The 25,857-nt window shown below is 44.9% G+C and overlaps 1 protein-coding gene across 4 annotated transcripts in view; it reads right to left on the bottom strand.

Moving 5' to 3' along the window:
* The window catches only part of FBXW11 (F-box and WD repeat domain containing 11), a 409,123-nt gene that overhangs the window by 278,188 nt on the left and 105,078 nt on the right, over positions 1-25,857 (bottom strand). For all 4 annotated transcript variants that reach the window (XM_040344702.1, XM_040344701.1, XM_040344705.1 and 1 more), the window contains one exon: positions 10,667-10,892. In XM_040344702.1, coding sequence (XP_040200636.1) covers positions 10,667-10,892 — 226 coding nt within the window. The remainder of the gene's footprint in view (positions 1-10,666; positions 10,893-25,857) is intronic.

Raw genomic sequence — 25,857 nt, 5'->3', positions numbered from 1 at the left:
TTTAGATTGATATACATATGTATGAAACTCCTTTTTTTGGGGGGCTTTTTGTGTTCTAGGCCCTTTTTTTATTTTATTTTTTAATTTTGAATATATTTTGTGAGGGGGAGTTTGACATTGTGAGTTGGGAGGTAGGGGGTGAGGGGAGGGGGGTTTCCCCCGTTTTTTTTTTTTTTTTGGGGGGGGGTATCACGGAGGATGCAAGTAGAAGAGGGGGTAATATAGTAGTGGAGGAATCACCTAATATGGTGAAGGGGGGGCACATGAGGGTATCCGAGGGGTTATATTTAACATAGTGCACATAAGGGGAGGAGAGAAAGGAGAGGGAGGGCACAGAGGCAAGTTTTTTTTTGTTTTTTTTTTATATTTTTTTTAGACACTAAATTTTCCAGTTCTATTTTGACAAAACTGGTCGTTAGAATTGCACAATTAGAGCACAAGTATATACAGGGGTTATATTAGGGGGGGGGTCGTTAGGGAAGGGAGGGGGGGTCGTTAGGGAAGGGAGGGGGGAGGGGAAGGGTGGGTCCAGGAGAATGATGGGGGGGAGAAGAGGAGGGAGCAAGGAAGGAAGGAAGGAGGGCATATATTACATAGATTGAAATCACCTTGAACTCTCCCTCTATAATAATACTCTGATAAATCACATTAATACAGACTGGTAGAAAGTATGTCAATGTTATGCTTGAAATTTTTTATTTTTATCCTGGGACAGATTTCAACTGCCTCAGTTGGTTACTGTAACAATGAGAGGATGATTTGGTATGAAGGGCCTGTATAGGGGGGGGAGACATGGTTCATGGCTGTAGAAGGTGTAAAATGGGGAGGGTTTTTTTTGGGGGGGGGATTTTTTTTTTTTTTGAGAGAGATGATATTTCAGGGCAAAGATTGTGCTGAGAGTATTATAGGAGCCAGCGGGTGAGGCAGGTCCGCCCCCCCTTTTTTTTCTTCTGGGGCCGCCCCCGCCTTCTTTTCTCCTTTTTTTTTTTTTCCCCCAGGGAGTAAGTCTTAACTTCTAGGGGGGATCAACTTTTTATTATTTTAAGTAGCGGGTGGAGGGGGACGAGGAGGATCCCTCATCGGGAGATGCGTGGGTAAATTTCCCCTATTCACTTTAATTTTACTTGTCATCTTACATCAAAATAAAATCATTAAGAATTTTAGGGACATAGCAAAAAAAGAAAGAAAGAAAGAAAGAAAGACATACACCACCCACCCTTGTATCCACCCCTCCCCCCAACCTCCTTTACAACATAAAATCATATTACTTCCATTCTCCCTTCCCTCTCCCATCCCACTTCAATCTGTATCTGGACACTACCATTCTAAGCTGAGAATCCCTGCCTGATGTGGAGGAGCTCAGCTACAACTTAATTTTTCTTGTCCACACAGGACACAAACAGGGGGCCCGCTGTAGCCATTTCTGAAGTTACATCTATACGGCTACCCAGGTTTGGGAGTGAGCTAACCAGCCCCCCCCCCCCCCCACACACACACACACACACACACACACACACCTCTGCTCCGTGGGGGGGGGGGGTAATCTACAGGTAGTCTCCGGGGTTGGAAAAAACCCCCATACCCATACTCCTGTCAAATCTTTGTACCCAAACTACTTCTGCCACCTATCCCGCCACGTATTAACTGCATCTGGTGCATCAAAAACTGGACTCCATCCCGATCTAATACGTAATTTTGCTGGAAACAGCATTGCATATTTAATCACTAGTGCAAATAGCCGCCGTTTAACTTCAGTAAATTTCGCCCCCCGAAAAGTCTGGGTAGAAGGACACTTTATTGCCCTTATACTCAGTGCTGCCTCTCTCTGTCTTGCCTTAGACAATATATTATCTCTATCTTGGCAGTTTAATAGTCTAATAATAATTGACTACCTCTAGATGAGGGAGCTCGACTTGTTATACAATGTGCTTGTTCTATTGCAAAAGTTTTGGAGAAGCCCTCCACAAGGAACATGCATGCCATCACTGTAGGGCAGCCGTGAACAGCCTCGCCGTCAGGACCAACCTTGCCCAGCGGGGGGGGGGGGGAGGCTGCGTGTAGTGGGAGACACCCCAGCAATTTTCCTCATAACACCATCAGTTGTTGCGATCATCCTGGCTGGCTGCACACAGACCATCCAAAAGAATCAGAGCGAATATATAGATGACATGTGAAATCAGGAATGCTTTACTCCCTCTAGTGGTAACTTACACGCATGACCACATCTGCTCAAAGATTTCCTAAGTGAAGTTCCTTAGGAACCGTTGCTTACCTCTTACCTCTCTTTGCTGAAAATCAGAGAGACCCAATCTTCACCCATTACTGTGGGTCATGTCTAGGGACTAGGTTGCTAGAAAGGGTTTCCACTTCCCTGGCCCTGTACCACATCCTGCCAGAAAAACTCTTGGATCTGGTACATAACCAAAGTACTGTAACCCAGGATCCAGCCCTCCTAAGAGGCATTACAGGTAAAACCTTGCTCTTTAACGAGGACCGGGTACCATCCACTTTGTCCTCAATGGCACTTTGGATGTATCCGGTTACATAGCTTGCTTGATGCAGACAGATCCTTCCAGCAGAGCTTTTCATAACACATCTTTTGTTTCAATCGTTTTTATTGGTTTTAACATGGGTACAAGTACAATATGAACATTGTACGTCGCGCAACGACGTTACGGATTGACATCCCTTAGAGAGGGAAACAGAGCTTCATAGACAAATTAAAGGTAAACATCATATTTAAACATACACGCACTGTGGTCTCCGCCACCTCCCGGCCACCCCAAATGGGCTCTATTTGTGGTCCGGGAGGGGGGGGGGGGACCGTCGTCGAATACAATTGGAGGGGGATAGCCCCCTCAAGGTGTGTAACAGCGCCTCAAAGGTTTACATATAGACGGTGGTCACATTGTTCAGTCAAGAAGGGTCTGGATATCAACATCTAGGTCACATTACGTTTGGCTGTCATCGCAGTTCTAGAGCAGGTTACCCAGGGACCCCAGGCCAGACGGCACTTCGTGGTTTGGCCAGCGCTGGCCGCTGTCAAGGTTTCGTAGCTAAAGTGAAGGTCCACAAGGTCAATTACTTGGTCTATCGTCGGGGCCTTCTCTGATTTCCAAAGTCTTGTTAGACAGAGTCTTGCAGACAGTAAAATATGTGTAGTAACGTATCTAAGGGGAGAAGGTATGTCCTCAATGGTCAGGTTGAGTAACGCGAGAGCAGGAGATGGGAGCACCGGGTGTCTGGTGACGTTGGATATGAGATTGAAAGTGTTTTCCCAATATGTGTGGATGGAGGGGCAAGCCCAGAATGTGTGGAGCATGTCCCCTTTAAGGGAGCTACATCTCCAGCATAGATTGGAGGATTGGGGGTTGTATGATGCCAATCTATCCGGCGTCAGATACCACCGTAGAGAGGTTTTTTGGGTAAGTTCCCAAAGTGCTGAACATTTTGTGGAGGTGTACACTGCCTGCAGTGCCCTCGACCATTGGTCAACGGAGAAGGTACAAGCCAAGTCGGCTTCCCAACGAAGGTGGGAGGGCGACTTGGAAAATTGGGTCTTCAAGTGCAGTAGATTGTAGAAGTGGGAGATTCCCTTAATGCGGGTGACTGGGTCCGTAAGGAACTTCCAGGTCTGTGGAGGAATGGCGTAAATGGGCAGAGGTATTGTCTTAATGCAGTGGCAGAGTCTCACATACGTGAAGAGTTCAGTAGAGGGGAGGTCAAACTCCTTCTGAAGCTGGGAGAAGGGTTTAGGTGCTGTGTCAAGTACTATCTGATTCAGGAATCGAATTCCCTTAAGGGTCCAGTGGGTCAAGGGCAGGTCCGGCGATAGATAGTGAAGGGATTCTAGGGGTATTTGGTCAGGCGAGGGAGAGGTGGTACAGGAAATATTTGTGACCAGCTTGTCCCAGGCTCTGGCCGTTGCTTTCATGGAGGGTGAGAGAGAGGACGGAACCGCCGCTCCCAGAGGGATACTCATGACCCAGTTTTTAAGGGAGGGGCGTGCGAGAGAGAGGCGTTCTATGTGTCCCCATGGTGATTTTGGACATGCACTGAACCATTCGGGCAGCTGAGCCAGAATGGCCGCGAGGTAGTAGTCCTCGAAGTCTATGGATCCCGCGCCCCCGGCTAGTTTATGCTTGATCAGTTTTGAGTGGGCACACCGAGGTCTTTTACCTTTCCAGAGATGTTGGTTGAGAATTGTTTGTAGGGACCTGAAAAAGGACGTAGGGAGTGGTATAGGTAGCGTTCTGAAAAAGTACAATATCTGTGGTAGGCAAAGCATTTTAAAGGCTGCCAGCCTACCCGACCATGAGAGTTCGTGTTGTGTGATGTGTTGGGAGTCCGAACGAATCTTGGCAAGGAGGGGTGGGAAGTTGGCTGAGAAGAGACGTTTAGTCGTGCGGGTCAGCTTGACCCCTAAGTAGGATATGTCATCGTCTGCCCAGGTGTACTGATGTTGTAACAGTAGGAGGTTCTTAGTCGTGGCGTCTAGGTTAATGTCGAGTATAAACGATTTGGTTGCATTTACCTTATAGTATGATATATTACTAAACCAATTAAGTATTTTCTGTACTTCAACCAGGGAAGAGACCGGATCAGTAAGGATTAAGATTACGTCATCCGCAAAGAGACTGAGTTTATGAGAGGTGTGTCCAATCTGCATACCGGAGATAGAGGGATTGTTTCTGATATGTGTTGCGAGGGGCTCCATGAGTAGGTTAAAGATGAGAGGGGAAAGGGGGCATCCTTGGCGTGTACCATTAGTGATGGGGAATGAGCGGGAGATCATATCTGCTGTGAACACTTGGGCTGAAGGGGCGGAATATAGAGCCATAATGGCATTGAAAATGAAACCCTGGAAGCCAAATAGTTGGAGCACAGACCTGAGATATGCCCAGTGTACTCTATCGAACGCCTTCTCTGCATCCAAGGAGAGGAGCAGAGAAGGCGTTCCCGTCGTTTCCGCATGGTGGATCAAGTTTAGTAATCTTCTAGTGGCATCTGATGCCTGTCTGCCCACAGTGAAACCAGCTTGGTCTCTATGGATGAGGGTGGGCATGACTGCTTTCAGTCTGTTCGCTATGGTTTTGGCGTATATTTTCAAATCCAGATTTAGCAACGAAATTGGGCGGAAATTTTGAGGTTTGTTCGGCTCCTTCCCTGGTTTCGGTATCGTTACTACAAGGGCATTTAAAACATCAGGCGCAAATTGAGAAGAGGAGGCAGCAGCTTTGAACATCTCGGTCATGTGGGGAGTCAGGTGGGCAGAAAATCTTTTGTAGTATTCCCCTGAAAAGCCGTCGGGGCCAGGGGCTTTGTTAGAGGGAAGTGATCTAATAGTCAGCGCAATTTCATGGGCTGTCAATGGAGCGTTGAGGGACGATAGTTGATCACCGGTCAGAGTAGGCAGTCTAATGGCTTGGAGGAAACCGTTGATGTCGTCTGGCGTTGGTTGCGGGGTATGGGGGTCTTGCTGAAGGTTGTACAGGTCTCTATAATAGTCACTAAAAGCGTTTGCTATATCTTGGGGATTCGTCAGGGATTCATTGGAGTGAGGGTGAAAAATTTGGGAGATATTGGTTTTGGTACGTCTATTCTTTAAACGGTTTGCAAGTCTCTTCCCGGCCTTATTGGACGTGGAATAGACAGTAGCCTTAACCTTCCTATGGAGATATTCGTAGGAGTGAAGGAGTAGCGTTCGGAGCTCTCTTCTCAGGGTCATGATTTGGTCAAGTAGGGAGGGGTGGGGGCACGACTTGTTTTTGGAGTCTAAGGATGCTATGTGAGACGTTAAGTCATCAATGCGTTGCGTCCTCTTCTTCTTATGCATAGATCCTATTTTCATAAGTACCCCTCTCATATACGCCTTATGGGCCCTCCACAGTACCCCAGGGTCAGACACTGAGCCATTATTGAGTACAAAGAAATCATTGATGTGGCTCTCTATCTCTACGGCATATTCGTCGTGCTCTAAAATATAATTATTCGCTCTCCACAGGAAAGTGTTTTGGGGCCGAGCCGAGATTTCAATGGCAATCGAGATTGGGGCATGGTCTGACCAGGTGGCAGTGTGGATCGCCGAGGCTGACACTTGCTGTAAGAGCCATTTATCCGTTAGAAATAGATCGATTCGCGAGTACGAATTGTGTCTAGGGGAAAAAAAAGTGAAGTCCTTCTCAGTTCCATGATGACATCTCCAGATGTCAAACAAGTTATGGGACGAAATAATTTTTTTCAACGGGGAGTCTCGCCGTCCGGTTGCAGCTGTGGTGTCAAGGAGGGAATCATGAGCAAGATTAAAGTCTCCCCCTATGATCAGGTGACCTTGCTGTATTGGTGTGAGTGTCCTTAAGACTTTGTGGAGGAATTGCCTCTGGTGGGTGTTTGGGGCATACACGTTGACCAGGGTGAACGTTTTCTTGTCAATGGTGCAAACCAAAAATATATAGCGGCCTTCAGGGTCTAGTACTACGTTCAGGGGCCTGAAGTCAATGGAGTTGTGGATCGCTACCATGACTCCTCTGGTTTTAGTAGCGTGGGATGCATGGTAGACATGTGGAAAGTGAGGGTTATTGCATAGGTGAACGTCCGCTTGGAGGAGGTGCGTCTCCTGAGCAAAGATAATGTCACCATGAAGAGCCTTCACGGTTTTCCATAATGAGTGTCTTTTGGCCGGGTGATTAAGCCCATTAACGTTCAGCGAAATGAGGTTGAGTGGCATCCTGGGTAGACAGTGCAGGTGTGCAGGAAATAAACACTTACAGTTAGGTGCTCTCTTCGGCGGTGGAACGAAACAGGAGGACAGTCAGTAGGAGACCAGAGAAGGACAGGACTCAGCTGCGGAATTGAGGTCAGAACTGCGGATAGAACAACATGTTACCACAAAAGGAAAAAAAACAATATCTTGGTAGTATGTGAGCAGAGTCGTGAATCATTAGAAGCACACCAGAGCAAAAGAGGAAACGAAACTGCAAAGTTAAAGGGAACTATCCCTCAGGGAGGAGGATAACTTGATGAGGGAACTAAGTGCTATAAGCTGAGCGGCACCACCTTCCGGAGGTAGTGCTTCAAGGGAGGTGGGGTTGATCTCAACCACGACCTCCGTCAGGGGCAGAACAGTCCAACACAACAGGAGCTGAATAAACTCAGGGAAGGCTCAATCAGGACCTATGGGAGAGGGGTCGTAGTTAGTGGCCCGTTGTCGATCATTGCTTCATGCCATATCCACATTGTTAGGGTGCGGGTTCAGGTTCCGGCGGGGAGAGTTGCGGTCTTCGCGAGGCGGGAGCGGTGCGGGGGGCTCAGGCAGTATGCCCCAGGTGCGTAGGAGGTGTATGCCTTTATCGAGGTCGGCGACCACATGAGATTTTCCGTTTTTGGTGATGATTAGCGAGGCTGGATATCTCCACTTGTACTGGATGCTGTGATTTTGGAGACCCTTGGTGACTGGGCTCAATTGCCTCCGCATTTGGAGGGTATACTTTGAGAGGTCAGGAAACAGCTGGAGATCCGTAAACGGAGCTGGTAGCGGTGTCTTAGATTTAACACCAAACATGAGCCGTTCCTTAACATGGAAAAAGTGTATGCGCATCAACACATCCCTGGGTACTGAGGCGGCAAGATGGGACGGTTTTGCGATCCTGTGGATCCGATCAATAATTATGTCGCGGGGAGGTGCGTCCGGGAGTACGAGGTGTATGAGTTCCTTGGCGTACTTAGGGAGATCTGCAGGAAGTATGGATTCAGGGACCCCTCTAAGTTTCACGTTGTTCCTGCGAGATCGGTCTTCTAAATCTGCGAGTTTACTGTGCATCCACGTTTGCTCCTCTCTGACAGCCTCATATACATCAATCATGTCATTTACTGTTGAGGTACAGTCAGTCATACTGGTTTCTACGTGGGAAATTCTTTCCCCCAGGGAGTGGATGTCTGAGTTAACCTTAGTGAAAAGGGAGGATAGGTCAGTCATCAGGGAGGATTGTAAAGATAGGAGCATGTCTTTTAATGTAGAGTCCAGCACAGGTTGGCCTGAAGTGGGGAAAGAGGCCACTGAGGAGTGTAAGGCCTGGTTGGACAGAAAAGCCGGGGCCTCAATTAATGCTATGGCCGGCCGCTCCGGCGGCGCATCCAGCCGCATCTTAGCCTTAGCCGGGCTGCTGGTGAGGGGGTCTCTGTCCAGGGGGCGATCGGAGGATACAGGGGGGGACTGGCTGCCTGATCTGATCGGATTAATGCCTGTGGCATTGTCATGCGTGTCCCGCAGCGCGGCGCGGCCGGCGCCATTACTGTCGTCACTGACCTTCCCCGCCGGCTTGAAGGAGAACGCCGTCAGTTTCTGCGGCTTGTATTCAGTTAGCCTCTTCCTGGACATGTTCTCCGGGGTCCAGGGTATGTCAGGAGGACGGATGGCTGTGGATGGAGTCGTTGAGAGGGCCGTTGTGGCTGTGTTGCTCTCCCTGGGCTGATGAGCTGTGAGATTAGGCTGCCATCTTCAGCTCCGGTCGGCCACGCCCCTCATAACACATCTTTAACACCGACGGAAAAAACTGAGGTACTCACGGTATGGGAGGGGTTATATACAGTAGGAGAGGAAACTTCCTGTCTTGGCCAATAAGAAAATAAGGGGGTTTTACTTACCTGTCCAGGCGCAGGGCGGCTTTAGAAACCAAAATCCCAATCTTCAAACATCAGGGCTGGTTCCGGTCACTTGAGGACCTTCAAGGACTGGGTAAAAAAGGCCTGTACAGCACCCTGCAAGAATGCCTTCGCTCTGTGGTGTCTAGGATTCCACTACGCAGGGTCCAGCGCCCGAAGGCCACGTTACAGGCAAAACCTTGCAGGAGCCTTGCTGCTTCTTTGCGAGGATCAAATACATCTATGCATACAATTCCAATGGATTCATTTAAGAAGCTTTTTTGGGGCTGAAGACCTAGACCTCAGAGAGCTCATCAAATGTGACAATCCACCTTGCAGATACTGGTAAAAACACTGTAGTACTTCCTGTATGGGAGGGGTTTTATAGGGGATCACTTCCTGTCTAAGACTTTATCTACCAGTGTCCATTCACCTATAGATGGCGCATAACACAGTAGGTAATGAATATTGGCCTAACTCTGTGTCCGTGATGTATGATGAAGAAAAAAACTTGTGTTTTTTTCAAAAATTTTAGTCTTTATTCATTTTGCAAAAAATGGACCCAGTGGTGTTTAAATTCCAAAAGAAAGCTCTATTTGTGTGGGGGGGGGGAAAAAAAATCACTTGGGTACAGTGTTGCATGACCGCGCAATTCTCATTCAAAGTGTGACAGCGCTGAAAGATAAACATTGGACAGGAAGTGGGTAAAAGTGCCCAGTATGCAAATAGTTATTCAGTGTGTTTTTATGTTTTCCTAAACTAAAAATGACAGGAAAAAAGTTAACGTTTTAGTTTGTTATAACATTTTATAAATAAGTAATTCTCCTCCTTCACTTACTATGCAAGCTAAATTTCCATTTTAGTAAATAAGGTGAAGCCATGTATAAATTCGCCATGTAGAGAATACCCAAGAAGGTGTGCGCAAAATAATTGTGCAAAAAAAATAAAAAATGTTGCACAAATTTACTGGATTCACAAAGCTTTACTCTTACTCTAGAAGATTCTGGGTGATGAAAAAAAAAAGTCTACTTTTTGTTCCTTTGCACACAATTAGATACACTTTGTAAAGTTGCTAGTTAAGACTAATTAGAAGATCAATATCCGTCTGGTTCTGGCTGGGGGGGATAAAGTGGCCAGCTTATGCCAAACAAAGGTTCACACAAACCTGGAGTTCTGCTTTTAAAGAATGCTCAACCACGCTTATGAATTTATGGATATTTGACGTCTGCCACGAGCTCCCCATTGTCCCCCTGTTGCCTGCACTGCTGAAACAAGGAAGCTGGAGGATCACATGGCCAGATCAAAGTGGATTAAAATAAAGTACTTGCACTGCTGTATTTTGTTTAGCATTCAGCATAAGAGAATGGGGAGGCAGCATTGTTAAAACATTGGCCTTGGTAATTGGCCTAATTTTCTACTTAAAGCGGAGTTCCACCCAACAAAAATTGAACTTCCGCTTTATGGGAAGGTGACCCCCCCCCCCTGACATGCCACATTTGGCATGGCATTTTTTGGGTGGGGAAGCGGAAACCCTCTTCAGCTCCCTCTTCCTCCCTGGGCACCGCAGCGTCGGAAGGAAGGGCGCCTCTCTCTCCTCCTCCTCCCCCCCGGCAATCTGACATTTTAAATGTCCCAGATGGCTTACACAATCACAGTGCGCAGATCGCACCTGCGCAATGCGTGCCCGGCTGTGAAGGCACAGCCGAGCGCCCACAGTAGTGATGCCGGCACCGCAGAGAAGGAGACGAGTGGGGCTTCTTTCCCCCGCATCGCTGGACCCTGGGACAGTTGAGTGATTATTCAAAGTCAGCAGCTGCAGTATTTGAAGATACTGACTTTTAAAATGTTTATTTTAGTAGGAACGCCGGTTTAATGTTCACTTTGATTCTGCTTGTTCACGATGCAAACAAAATTTACCTACATAGGCTCTACATTTTTGTAAATCGGGTGAATTATTGATTGTATGAAAAGATAATTAGGTATTGCAGTTATGTTTTGTCATAAGTCTGATCACAAGGTCACCTACCTGGTAGTGCAGTAATGAAATCCCGCTGCAGCATGGGCTTCAAATAGGAGTTAATATGACCATGCTGGTAGTGACACATCCGAGATATAAGGTGCTCAACAAACTCAACTTGATCTGATTCAGACCATTGATCAAAAATTTTTATACACAAGTCTTTTTCTTTCTCATAATTTCCATCAGAAGTGCGTTTTCTGGGTACAATCACTGATGAAGTTCCATTACTTATCTGCAAAAAATAAAATAAAATCATGTGATGCCCATAACATTACTAATTATATTTACTTGTTTATGCACTAAAATCTTACATGTGAACAGCCTATACCTTCTTATTCATAACAGTTCAGAGTGAGAGTGTGTCAAAAAAGCATTAATTAGTTTGAAAATGGATTAGAGATTAATAATCGTAAACATAATGGTGAGTAAATGACTGGAGAAAAAAGGTAAATTATTAAGTATCTGTTTCAGCTCTGTGTCTACAAAGGAAAATAGGGAATCCCAAATCCATAATGAGGAAAGCATCGACTAAAACCCAAAAATAATAAAAAAACAGATATGCACTAGAAACAAACATTGACCAAATAAAAGGTGCATAAAAGCACGTGGACCACTTAGGCCAGCCACATACTGTTCGAATTAAACCATTAACAGGCAGGTTGAAAGTACCAAGCTGATCAATGGATAAACTTGGGTACAAGCAGCCTGCAAGATTCTCTTGCGAATATCTCTAGTTGACACAGTCTCTCACACAAGGCTAACGTGCAAGCTAGAATACAGAGTTAGAAAATGCTGTTGGTAAATGGATCGAAAATTGGGTAAAAGACTATTACGAGAGTAGTGGTTAAGGATTCATACTCTGAATGGTTTAATTTTTTTTAGTGGTGTGCCTCAAGGTTCAGTGTTGGGACACTTACCTTTTCGATATCCATAAATGATTAAGGGTTTGAATTTAAAAAGTACAATTTCAGTGTTTGTAGTTGGCACCAAGCTATGAAGTGGAATAATATATCATAGGATGCCTCAAAGACTGCAAAGGGAGCCACTGGTGTGGGGGCCAGGGCCGAGTCCCATTCTATGCCTTATGGACAAAGAGTGGGGTTCAAGAGTGAGCACACGTGAGTGCCCAATAGAAAGTGGCTTGCTTGGGGGGCACTAGGTAGGGGAGCGGTTCCCAGAGCAACATTGGGGACCTGAGAAAAGATGGATCGGGGCTGCAACTGTACAAAATCCTGGCACTGAGCAGGCAAGTATAACAGGCTTTTGTTTAAGATTTTATGATTATATTAAAAAGAAAAAAAAAAACCTGCTCCAGGAAAAGAAAACACAAACTAATGCAGAGGAAAAAACCCTGAGCCGTTTCTCAACACTTCACAAGTCATACCAGAGTAGTAGAGCAGGCGATGCACCAAATACTGTGGGTAGTATCAAATAGTACAGGGGTGTCCAAACCTTTTTCAAAGAGGGCCAGATTTGATGAAGTGAACATGCGTGAGGGCCGACCATTTTGCCTGACATTCATTGAACCATTCAAATTCGGTTCAAGTGTGTTCGTCCGATCACTAATACACTGCCCAACAAGAATTCTCTTGCCTTTGTGGCTGTGTGTGGTGAAAAGATGAGCTTGGGCGTGTTATTTGGATTAACTGTATACATCTCATTTGTGGCCCCAACGAATCCCAGAGCGCTGTTTAGGAATAAGGATGAGCTTGGGTGTGTTATTTGGATATACCGTATTTATTGGCGTATAACACGCACAGGCTTACCATTGCCATGACTGCAGCCTCGCATGTGCCATGACTGCAGCCTCGCATGTGCCATGACTGCAGCCTCGCATGTGCCATGACTGCAGCCTCGCATGTGCCATGACTGCAGCCTCGCATGTGCCATGACTGCAGCCTCGCATGTGCCATGACTGCAGCCTGATTGATGCCCATCTGCAGCCTCGGAGGGGGGGGGGATGAGTGCCGATAGATTACAAACAGGAGAAACTCTTGTTTACTCGGTTACCTCTTTAATACAAAGTCCCGCCTCCTATGATAGACAGAACGGTCATTCAATGGCATCCCAGGAGACTGAACTTCCTATTACAGACGCCGCTGAGTAAACAGGAGATTCTCTTCATGTAATCTGATGCCACTTGTCCGGCCCCCTCCCTGTCCCCTCCGAAGCAGTGCCGATAAATACGGTATATATCTTTTGTAGCCCTGGGGGCCACAAACAATATAAATCCAAATCCTCAGGGGGGCCGTATTAAATCACCAGGGGGGGCCGCAATTGGCCCGCGGGCCAGACTTTGGGCATGCCTGAAATAGTAGGTCATAATACAAAGCTGGAACACCTTTCAAACTCTGACCATTCTGGGTCTGCAATATGTAGGTCAAATGATTGTCATTTTCATTGGGCGATCGAGTATCTATTTGCATCACTTGTGAGTATCTGCAGTAGCTTTTCAAGAGTTGAGGCTGGACAAGGAGCCAAACAGATTTAATAGCAAGGCGGAGACAGTAGTTAATGACCCGCTCATAGACAAAGAGACGTCTACGGGGTGGTTCGTTAACTCTGAGGACGTCTATGGACCTGGGGCGTGCACATGGGAGTGTCCATGACTACCGGTCTGCAATACCCCGGCCAATACTCTGGGGAAAAAAATGCGTTTTAACCACTTCCCGCGCTGCCGGCCGTCATATATGATGTCCTTGATTTTGTGCAGGGATATCTGAATGATGCCTGCAGCTACAGGCATCATTCAGATATCAGCTTTTTGAGCCGGCGATTTTCTACACTTTAAGAATGATCATGGCAGCTGTTCTGCCTCTTGATCGTTCTTACGGGAGCCGAAAGGGGACGACCCCGTTCCTGTCGCCCTCCGGTGCTTCTACAGACTCACCACTACGATCAAAGCCAGGATCGTTTTTTTATTATTATTATTTCAGGCTTCCCAGCCTAGGAGGTGAGATGTGGGGTCTTATTGACCCCATGTCTCACTATAAAGAGGACCTGTCATGTCATTTTCCTATTACAAGGGATGTTTACATTCCTTGTAATTGGAATAAAAGTGATCAAAAAACATTTATTTTTGGGGAAAAACGTGTCAAACTAAAATTAAAGTAAAATGAATAAAAAAAAAAAAAGTTTAAGCGCCCCTGTTGCTGTGTGCTCGCATACAGAAGCGAACGCACACGCAAGTCCCGCCCACATATGAAAATGCTGTTCAAAACCACACGTGAGGTATCGCTGCGAACGTTAGAGCGAGAGCAATAATTTTGGCCCTAGACCTTTCCAACTAAAAAAACGTAACCAGTAAAAATATTTAAAGCATCACCAATGGGGATTTTTTTAAGTAGCGAAGTGTGGCGCCAGTCTACGCGTGTGCAATTTAACGGTGACATGTTAAGTATCTATTTACTCGGCGTAACTTCATCTTTCACATTCTGCAAAAACATTGGGCTAACGTTTTAAAAAAAAAAAGCACAAAACAGATGTCCCAAAAAAAACGCGTTCGAAAAATTGCTGTGCAAATACCGTGCGCGATAAAAAGTTGCAATGATTACCATTGTATTCTCTAGGGTCTTTGCTAATTTTATATATATATATATATATATATATATATATATATATATATATATATATATATATATATATATATATATATTTATTTATTTATATATATTTATATTGTTTTGGGGTTCTATGTAATTTGCTAGCAAATAAACTGATTTTTACATATAGAAAAGAAATGTCAGAATTGGCCTGGGTGCTCCAGAACGCCTGAAGGTGCTCCCTGCATGTTGGGCCTCTGTATGTGGCCACGCTGTATAAAAGTCTCACACATGTGGTATCGCCATACTAAGGAGAAATAGCAGAATGTGTTTTGGGGTGTAATTTGTGGTATGGATATGCTGTGTGAGAAATAACCTGCTAATATGACAATTTTTGTGGGGGGAAACAAAAAAAAATCTTGACTATGCAAAGAATTGTGGGGAAAATACAACTTAAAAAAACTCACCATGCCTTTTTCTAAATACCTTGGAATGTCTTCTTTCCAAAAAGGGGTTCATTTGGGGGGCATTTGTACTTTTCTAGCATGTTAGGGTCTCAAGAAATGAGATAGGCCATCAGTACTTCAGGTGTGATCAATTTTCAGATATTGGCACCATAGCTTGTGGACTCTAACTTTCACAAAGACCAAATATACACCAATTTGTACTTATTTTTACCAAAGCTATGTAGCAGTATACATTTTGGCCAAATTTTATGAAGAAAAATTACAAATTTGCAAAATTTTTTTTTAACAAAGAAAACATTTTTTACAGAATTTTTAGTCTTTCTTGTACAGCGCAAAAAATAAAAACCACAGCGGCGATTAAATATCACCAAAAGAAAGCTCCATTTGTGGGGAAAAAAAGGACACAAATTTCAGTTGGGTACAGTGTTGTATGACTGAGTAATTGTCATTCAAATTGTGAGAGCACCAAAAGCTGAAAATTGGTCTGGTTATTAAGGGGGTTTAAGTGCCCAGTGGTCAAGTGGTTAAATTGGTTGGGAGCATAAATTGTATATATAACCATCATTTAATACCTTTGGAGGACCACCGCTGCACTTGGGAATAGTGCTTTGTTCCAGATGGGAGAGGTTCGCCCCCCTGGAAGCCTTGTACACTACTACTAGTCTTTTGGGTTGAACGGAAAAAAAACTGACAGCTCTGGTTGGAGCCGCTGTACCAACAATCTGATGCTAGTACAGCGATCTCCCCTGCTGTGCTACTGTGTTCTGACGGGGTAGGCCCCCTCAACCAGAACACTCGGGTCAGCGCTCTCATTGGCTCAGAGTGCTGACCGGGGACAGTAATAACCCATCGACGGAGGCCAGCCGCCTTCTGTAGAACCGGCTGACGTACACACAGGACGAGTGGAAGCCAGATACATGCATATATCATACATTCTAGGAGAACAGCTGGGGGAGTCAATGGTTTAGAAGACCCTGGGTGTTCTAGTAGATACTAGACTTAACCACTTAAGCCCCGGACCATTTCGCTGGCCAAAGACCAGGCCACTTTTTGCAATTAAGCACTGCGTCGCTTTAACTGACAATTGCGCGGTCGAGCGACGTGGCTCTCAAACAAAATTGACGTCCTTTTTCCCCCACAAATAGAGCTTTATTTTGGTGGCATTTGATCATCTCTGCGGTTTTTACAAAAATAGAGCGTCAATTTTGAAAAAAAAAAAAAAAATACGCATTTGTTACTTTTTGCTATAATAAAATATCCCCCAAAAGTATAAAAAATAAAATTTCCTCAGTTTAGGCAGATAAGTTTTCTTCTACATATTTTTGTTAAAAAAAAAAAAAAATCGCATTAAGCAATTGGTTTGCGCAAAAGTTATAGTGTCTACAAAATAGGATAGTTTTATGGCATTTTTTTTTTTTTACTAGTAATGGTGGTGATCAGCGATTTTTATCGTGACTGACATTATGGCGGACACTTGACACCATTTTGGGACCATTGTCATTTTTACAGCGATCAGTGCTTTAAAAATGCACCGATTACTGTAAAAAAATGACAATGGCAGTGAAGAGGTTAACCTGTATGGGGTTAGCCATGACTAAGCACTGATCGCAGTGCGAAACGCGTAGGCTGTATTCCACCCTTTGATGTTATTTGTAGTGCATTTTCCATCCAATTTTTTTAAATAAAGACAACCTAAGGTTTTTTTTGGAGGTGCGGTTGTCCATCCTTTCAGTTTTTACATTTAGCCTGTATGGGGCGCTGAAGGGGCTAGGGAGTGCTTCTGTTAGGGGGCGTGGCTTGCCGTGACACGTCACTGATCACTGTTCCCAATGCAGGGAACAGACGATCAGTGACATGTCAGGGGGGAAGGACAGGGAGATGCGTTTACACTGACATCTCTTCGTTCTTCAGCTCTGTGACTCGATTGCGCGACACTGGCGGACAAAGAGTCCGCGGGTTCCGCGGGCATGGAGCTCACGGCAAAGTCGCGATCATGACCATGCGGCTCGCAAATTAAAGGAGACGTATATATAAGCCCAATTGCGCAGCCGTGCCAATCTGTCTACGTATATCCCTGTGCGATGGTCGGGAATCGGTTAAAGTGGATGAAAAGCTAGCTGCAGTGTTTTCTTCTCTCTAAGGCACCAAGTCCTGTGTCTTTCTGCTGCTCCATTCTTCTGTTACCAGCATAACTTCTGACAAGTTCCGACTCATAGGCTGAATTTTGTGTCAAGGTGGTTACTATAAATAGATTAGCAGAAAGCTGCTATCCTCACAGGACAGCTCTGAAAGTCTGTTGTGGGGGGGGGTGCCTTTCCGACAATCAGCTGTCTCGGCTCTTCAATCCCTTTCAGGATGTATCCACTATGTAAACGGTTGGAGTTTACACCTCCGAAAATGTCTCTAATAATTTTCAATATTATTATATTATTATATATCATGTCCTGTAGGTCTTGAAGGGCTAGTACAAATGCTGCCAAGTTTGTTTCCTTACAGTTCTTATTGAACTGAGCTTTTATATGCATAATGATTCTTTTTTGTAATAAATCTATTTTTATATAAACCTTATCTTGAATTTGACTATATCCTTACCAGAGTATAGTGCCTAAAAAGTCCATGACTTGCCCATTTGGTCATTTCTTTTTTTGAATTTATTTAGGACGTGGCACACTTAATACTTTTATGTATCCACATGACCACTACATGTGATGATACATTTGACCTACTTCTCTTTGTAACATATTTTTGCTTTTTCAACATAGGTTATACTGCATTCATATACTTTTTTTTCTTATAGAATCTTCACTGAGGCTGATCTGATCCATCTCAGTTTGTCCCCCTACTCACAATGGGTTCTCAAAATATGGTTCAGTCTGTAGCGATTTTTACGCAACTGATCATGTTATCCATTTTAAATAGATGGGGCTCCCATACACACACACACACACACACACACACACACACACACACATATGTATATATATATTACACACATATACACATACACATCTGGCCAAGGTTACAAAAAAAATTCTGCTGCACTTAAGGTTCCTAAGAGCACAGTGGCCTCCATAATCCTTAAATGGAAGACGTTTGGGATGACCAGAACCCTTCCTAGAGCTGGCCGTCTGGCCAAACTGAGCTATGGGGGAGAAGAGACTTGGTGAGAGGTAAAGAACCCAAAGATCACTGTGGCTGAGCTCCAGAGATGCAGTCGGGAGATGGGAGAAAGTTGTAGAAAGTCAACCATCCATGCAGCCCTCCACCAGTCGGGGCTTTATGGCAGAGTGGCCCGATGGAAGCATCTCCTCGGTGCAAGGCACATGAAAACCCGCATGGAGTTTGCAACAAAAAAAAAAAGGATTTTTAAAACAGCTTACCTATAAAAATTATTTTCTTGGAGTACACCACGGGACACAGAGCCATTCTTTACATAATGGGTTAAGGGTCACTAGCGGTGATTGGACACTGGCACAACCAATTGACAGTTCCCCTCCACCCTCCCATCAGGGAAGCATCTCAGTTTTGTAGCAAGCAATAAGGTTCCCATAAGAAGGGGAGGGGGGCTCTGTGTCCTGTGGTGTATTTCAGCGTACCAAGAGCCTTCTGGGCCAGTGTGGGGATACTAGAATTACAGGAATTGTTTACTTCTTGATCCTGCAAAGTAGCCACTGTAAGAGAGCGATCGGAAGAAATGCATTGATCAGTGAGAACGGATTCCAAGGAATTATTAAAGCATCCGATCGGTAGGCTAGAAGATCTTGTCCTGGATACAAAGTTGTCCAACTTCCTGTTGAACCTGGAAGCTAGCAGGTCTACATCCAGGGTCCCCCATCTCTGGCATATGGCCTGAAAGATCTCGGGGTGAAGAGACTCCTCTCCTGGTGACAACTGCTGGCGACTCAGTCCACCTGCCAGTTTTCTACCCCTGGAATGAAGATTGCAGAGAGACAAGGAACATGTTCTTCTGCCCATGTCAAAATCTGATTCACCTCCTAAGCACCCTGACTGCGGGTGCCTCCTTGGTGATTGATGCAAGCTACTGCAATAGCATTGTCGGACTGAATCCGTACTGGATGGCCTTGTAACCTGTGTGTCCAGGTTCTGAGGGCCAAGTATACTGCCCGCATCTCCAGTATGTTGATGGGCAGGTTCCTTTCCTTTCCGTCTTGGCCCAGGTTCCCTGGGCTGAAGCTTCTTCCAACACTGCTCCCAGCCACTTAGGCTGGCATCCGTAGACACCACCTTCCAGGTGACTGGGAGAAAGGATTTAACTTTCCGCAAGTTTTTGGTTTTTAACCACCAACTAAAGCTTTGACGCACCTGTGGAGACCAGCGCATGGGTAAATCCAGAGCTTGGATCTTCCTGTTCCAGGCAGCTAAAATACTCCCAGTTTCACTTGAGACTACTTCAAGGCAGTAAGGGACAGCCTTGAAGGAGGCCACCATCTTCCCCAATAGCCTCATGCAAAGGCGAATAGACAGTCTTTTCTTTGCCTTGACCTTGTGGATCAGATCCTTTAGTGACTTGACCTTTGGCTCTGGTAGGAATACCTGGCTTTGGGTTGTGTCTATGATCATGCCCAAATACTCTACCCTTCTTTGGGCTCGTAGAGAGGATTTTTGTACGTTTACATACAATCTATCCTAAATTCTCCAGGTATTTTATTGTGGTGAGCACAGCATGATCTAACCCTGCCTCTGACTGATCTATCACAATTAGATCGTCTAGATAGGCTGTTATCACTATGCCCTGTGCGCTCAGATTTGCCAACAGAGGGGCTAGTACCTTTGTAAATACTCGGGAAGCGGTAGCCACGCCAAAAGGGCAGAGCCACAAACTGGAAGTGGCGATGTTCTACCGCAAACTGAAGAACTTTTGGTGAGCGGGATGGATAGGCACATGTAAATATGCATATAAAAGAGAAAGATGAGCGAAGCCTCCTCTACCACACTGTGTTATGGTTATAAGTGTCCCAGTTATTTACACGTAATCGCTTCCTCTAGTTAGGGGAACACAGCCGTAGCCAATAACAGGCATATACAAAAGAAAGGTTGTTGCCCCGACAGGGAGACCAAGAGGTGGTGACCCCTGGGACAACCGAGAGGCTACTATGGCAGTGACGGACAATCTGTGTAGTAAAAAATTGAGTTTAATAAATAGTTACAAGTTACATGGTATAATTAATACACCTGGGACAGTAATACAAGTATAACACTATAAGAGCTAAGGTAGCTATAGTAACAACCTGTATTAGTTGACCGGCCAAGAAACATGCACGTATGAAGCCGATTCATATAGCGTGCAACAAACAGCACATAAAGGACACAAACATACAGGACAAAAATGACTGTGGCAGTCCGGACGCCAGATGGGAAACTTTTGCTGTCAATTCTAATCGGAAATCCGATATGGTGTGTATGGCGGTTAGCCTAGTGTAAAAATAGAGAGAATTGGCAGCAAGAGTACCCCTGCAGTGGATAACTTAAATAAACAGATCTGAATTGGATAAAAGTCTTGATCTTGCATATATGAACCTGATGGCAAGATCAGTGAAGGTTCATATATTTTAAGGTTTGGGCTTGCACTTGGAATGAATTTACAAATTGAAAAAAAGTTTTGAAAAAATTAATGATAATAATAGTTTGTCTGGGCTGCCCTGCCTGCAAGATGGGTGTATAGTGCTGTTCCTATTTAGGACTCCAAAGATTCCGATGTGTGAAGCGGTTAGATGCAAGAGTTGATGAAGGGGTTTTATATACTACCACTGCAGGTCTGTGTTATAGACTTCCATATTTCAGCATAGCATGTGGAAACAGGATAATGAAACGATCTTACCAGCAAAGTTCACTAGTTCACAGAGATCCGGAATCCGTTGGCTACTGGCTGCCTCCTTGCTGTTGTGTGATCCAATCGCTGCAGTTGGCGTCTGTAGACTGTCAGATGCACCAATATACATCAGCATGCGGGGAGGATAATACAGCCGTGCCGTCCGGTCATGTGATGCTGTTCCCACTGATCTGCTGAGCTGGCAGGTCCAGCTATATGCTTCTGGAAGTAGTCTGTATGTGGCTTCAGTGCGCACCAAGTGTTTAGTGCTTTCCAGCATTCATCTGGAGCATCCGCTCGCTTTCTTCTTACTTGCGTGTTCCCGCAAGTCACCGCTTCGGTTTCCCACTACTATGGGGCATAGAGAGAGAGGCGTCCGGAGCCGTGATGACGTCAACGCGTTTCGTAGTGTTGATACGTAACTTCGTCTGGACGGTGGGAGACAAGCGTGCGTCGCTCCTTTATATGCTATCGGCGCACGCCTGTCTCCCATTGATTTGAAGGATAGAAAATTACGGAGTTCCGCTTAATAGACTTGGGTGTCACTTCAGTGCTGAATGCCTCAATCCAATTTTACAAAACACATAAAGCCTATCACATATAACAGGACATACATAAAATTGCTATATAAGTATATTAAATGACAAATAGAAATTGGCCACTAAATCTCTCAGGATGCACGAAGAGCATCAAAGTTAAGCAAAAAGACTTACAGATAAGGGTCCCTAAATATATATAGTTTAGCCCAATAATGTAATTTAATTTAAAGGGGGAGTAATATATTGTGAGTGACCCTGCTTAGTGCATACTTATGATGAGATCGCAACTTTGCATATATAGTTTGTTTCTGGTGCTCCGTGCAGGGCCTATGCTCCAAAAGGGGCTATGAAGAACCCTATAAGGACTAACAACAGAGAAAACCAAGACAACAAAGAGATATAAGATGTAAAATGAAAGTGAAAGATCAGCTCGGGTAGGCAGACATAAGCGGGTATATCAAGGCAGATCAATCATCATACTCATACTATTAGTCAAAAACCCATATGTCATATGTGTGTGCATATAGTACGCAAGGACAGGATTGGGTTCAGCATATATGAGTATATGGGTGCAAAAAGAGAAAGAAAGGAAAAGGACAAACAGAAGGAAAAAGCAAAAGGAAATAGGGGGGATGACAGAAGAGCATACACTCATCCGCCCTCCTGCGGTATTAGGGGTAAAGACAGAGACAGGGCCCCCGCCCCATGGGGCGTACAGTATGTATGCCTTAAAGTATATACTTGCTTTAAAGGACTGATATACATATGTGCTAAGGACAAAGCCGGATTAGTATATCCAAAGCTGGATCACAATAGAGTAAGGATTTAATCGGGAGAAGGGGGCTGACAGTCTACTGGTCCAGAAAGGGTTGCATGCTTAATTCAGTGTTCATGCCAAGAGGCATGAGAGTTTTAAGGGTGAAGATCCACCACTTTTCTTTCTGGAGGAGTATCCTGTCAAAATCACCCCTTCTCGTGGGCAGATGCAACGCATATATGCCCTTAATTTTCATGCCGTCCGGTTTGCCCTGATGGAATTCCGCAAAATGCTGTGCTACTGGACTCTCCTGTTTAGGTTCCCTGTCCCTATCTTTCTCCTTCTTGATTTCTCGCAGGTGCTCGCCTATTCTAGTTCTAAGCTGCCTTTTGGTTTTCCCTATATACATCTTTTTACAGGGACATGTTATCATGTAGATAACTCGTTCGGTCGAACAGTTGATGAGATCTGTTTATTTAAGTTATCCACTGCAGGGGTACTCTTGCTGCCAATTCTCTCTATTTTTACACTAGGCTAACCGCCATACACACCATATCGGATTTCCGATTAGAATTGACAGCAAAAGTTTCCCATCTGGCGTCCGGACTGCCACAGTCATTTTTGTCCTGTATGTTTGTTATTGTTTGTGTCCTTTATGTGCCGTTTGTTGCACGCTATATGAATCAGCTTCATACGTGCATGTTTCTTGGCCGGTCAACTAATACAGGTTGTTACTATAGCTACCTTAGCTCTTATAGTGTTATACTTGTATTACTGTCCCAGGTGTATTCATTATACCATGTAACTTGTAACTATTTATTAAACTCAATTTTTTACTACACAGATTGTCCGTCACATGTAAATATGCGTCTTTGATGTCTATCGACACCATGAATTCTCCACCTTGTAGGGTGGCTTCCACTGACCGAATAGTTTTCATTCGGAAATGGCGAATTTTTAGAAATTGATTTAGAGATCTTAGATCCAGGATGGGTCTGACGTCTCCACTTAGTTTTGGGAATCACAAAGAGGTTTGAATAAAACCCTGAACCTTGCTCTTTTAGGAGTACTTCTGTGATCACCCCTTGAGACAGCAAGTGATCCAATCCTTTGAAGGACGCTCTTTTTAGTGGATCACAGAGCTTACGTGCCCCTGTAATACTGCTGTGTCCCAAGGAAGAGCTGGTGGCCTCTGAACCTGTGTGGTGTGCGATGCTTCAAATTAGAGTGCACACCCCGCTCCTCCACCTCCTCCTCCTCCTCCTCTGCCCCTGGCGTTGATAAATCGTGCAACCTAGGACAAATGGCAGTTGTCCTGGAGTGAGGGGGGAGCTGCCTCCTCCTGCCTGATACTGCAAGTGCTGTGGCATTCTAGCTCAGCGTCTGGAGGAGAGAAGTGGTAGCCGTCTATAGCAGAGCTCTGCAGCGGAGGAAGTGTGCTAGTTCGTGGGATCTGACACTGTATAGAGCGTGGTGAGTACAACTCGGCTCTTTGCTCCCCCTAGTGGTGAAATAAAGAGAAGACGCCTTACTCAAAATTGGAAAAAAGGTCCTTAACCACCTAAGGACCGCCGCCTGTAAATATACGTCGGCAGAATGGTATGGCTGGGCAGATTGACGTACCGGCACATCCTGTACATCTACCCAGCTGTGGGTCCCGGGCGGTCCGAAGCTCTGGGACCGCGGGACCCGATCGCCGCTGGGGTCCCGTGATCGGTCCCCGAAACTGAAGAACGGGGAGAGCCGCGTGTAAACACGGCTTCCCCGAGCTTCACTGTGGCAGCTGCATCGATCGTGTCATCACCTTTATAGGGAGACACAATCGATGACGTCATTCCTACAGCCACACCCCCCTACAGTTGTAAACACACTAGGTGAAACATAACCCCTTCAGCGCCCCCTGTGGTTAACTCCCAAACTGCAACTGTCATTTCCACAATAAACAATGCATTTTTTGCTGTGAAAATGACAATGGTCCCAAAAATGTGTCAAAATTGTCCGAAGTGTCCGCCATAATGTTGGTCACGAAAAGAAAAAAGAAAAAAATCGCTGATCGTTGCCATTAGTAAAAAAAAAAAAAAAAAAAAAAAAAAAAAAAAAATTTATAAAAATGCTATAAAACTATCCCCTATTTTGTAAACGCCATAAACGCCTAAACCGAGGGAATTTTTTTTTATATATATATATTTTGGGGGGATATTTATTATAGCAAAAAGTAAAAAATATTGCATTTTTTTCCAAAATTGTCGCTCTATTTTTGTTTATAGCACAAAAAATAAAAACTGCAGAGGTGATCAAATACCACCAAAAGAAAGCTCTATTTGTGGGGAAAAAAGGACGCTAATTGTTTGGGAGCCACGTCGCACGACCACACAATTGTCAGTTAAAGCGACGCAGTGCCGAATCGCAAAAAGGGGCCTGGTCCTTTACCTGCATTTTGGTCCGGGGCTTAAGTGGTTAAGGTTTTTCTGCCGAAATTCAGACCGCACCAATCCTCACAGAAGGTTTTGTGTTCCAACCTTCAGGGATATGGGTTCCTATTTAACCACTTTACTACCGGTGGCCGTCAATTGACGGCGGCACAATATTCCTCTAGTTCTTGGAGAATGTCATACGACGTGCAAGCCTTGCCGAGCCACTAGGGGGCGCGTGCACCCGTCACCTTACTGGGAACTTAATGCGCATGCCCGGCGGCCGCGATGTCCGCCAGGCACCTGTGATTTCCCAGTAACTGGGCAGAACCGTGGATCTTTGTGTGTAAACACAGAGATCCACGTCCTGTCAGGGGAACGAGACCGATGCTTTGTCCCTTGTACATAGGGACACAGATCAGTCACCTCCCCCAGTAAGTCCCCTCCCCCTACAGTTAGAATCACTCAGTAGGGTACAAATGTAACCCCTTGATCTCCCCCTAGTGATTAACCCCTTCCCTGCCAGTCACATTTACACAGTAATCAGTGCATATTTATAGCACCGATCGCTATATAAATGTGAATGGTCCCAAAATAGTGTCAACAGTGTCCGGTTGTGTCCACTGCAATATCGCATTCACGATAAAAATCAATGATCGCCGCCATTAATAGTAAAAAAAAAAAAACTAAAAATGCTATAAATTATCCTTTATTTTGTAGCCGCTATAAAACTTTTGCACAAACCAATCAAGATACGCTTATTGCGATTTTTTTTACCAACAATATGAAGAAGAATACATATCGGCCAAAACTGAGGAAAAAATTTGTTTATATATTTTTAGGGATATTTATTATAGCAAAAAGTAAAAAAATTGTTTTTTTCCCAAAATGGTCACTCTAGTTTATAGCGAAAATAAATAAAAACCGCAGAGGTTATCAAATACCACCAAAAGAAAGCTCTATTTGTGGGGGGGAAAAAACGTATTAAAATTTCATTTGGGTAAAATGTTGCGCAATTGTCATTCAAATTGTGACAGCGCTGAAAGCTGAAAAATGGCTTGGGCAGTTAAACTAGACCACTCCCCTGGGCCTTGTAAAAGACTTACCATGACTTGTGGTTGGGGGGGGGGGGGGCATATAGAGTGAAAGTGCTGGACCCTAAAGCCCAGTCCTCCGAAGAGACATTACAGGCGATGCCTCGTGAATGAGGCCCGGATCCCATCCAGTTTCAGCGTAACTTGGCATCGTGAATGGATCCAAAGGCATAGCTCCTTTTACCCCCAGAGGGCCTACTTGGTAGAGGTCTCCTTAGCTCATCCAGTGTCCAACACCTTAGACACTGGCGGAAAAACTGAGGTACTTCTCTGATGGGAGGGGTTATATGGAGGGGAACTGTCTTCAATTGGTTGTGCCAGTGTCCAATCACCGCTGGTGACCCTTAACCCATTATGTAAAGAACGGCTCTCTGTGCCGTGGTGTACGATAAAGAAAAACACCTGAAGACCTAAAATGGTGAGAAAGGTTCTCTGGTCTGATGAGACCAAGATATTACTTTTTGGCCTTAATTCTAAGATGTATGTGTGGAGAAAACCAGGCACTGTGGGGGGGGGTTCAGCTGCAGGGACAGGACGACTGGTTGCAATCGAGGGAA

Source organism: Rana temporaria, chromosome 3, assembly GCF_905171775.1.
Source record: "Rana temporaria chromosome 3, aRanTem1.1, whole genome shotgun sequence".
Classification (NCBI taxonomy): Eukaryota; Metazoa; Chordata; class Amphibia; order Anura; family Ranidae; genus Rana; species Rana temporaria.
The sequence above is the reverse complement of the archived record's forward strand: the minus strand, read 5'-3'. Positions and strand labels throughout refer to the sequence as shown.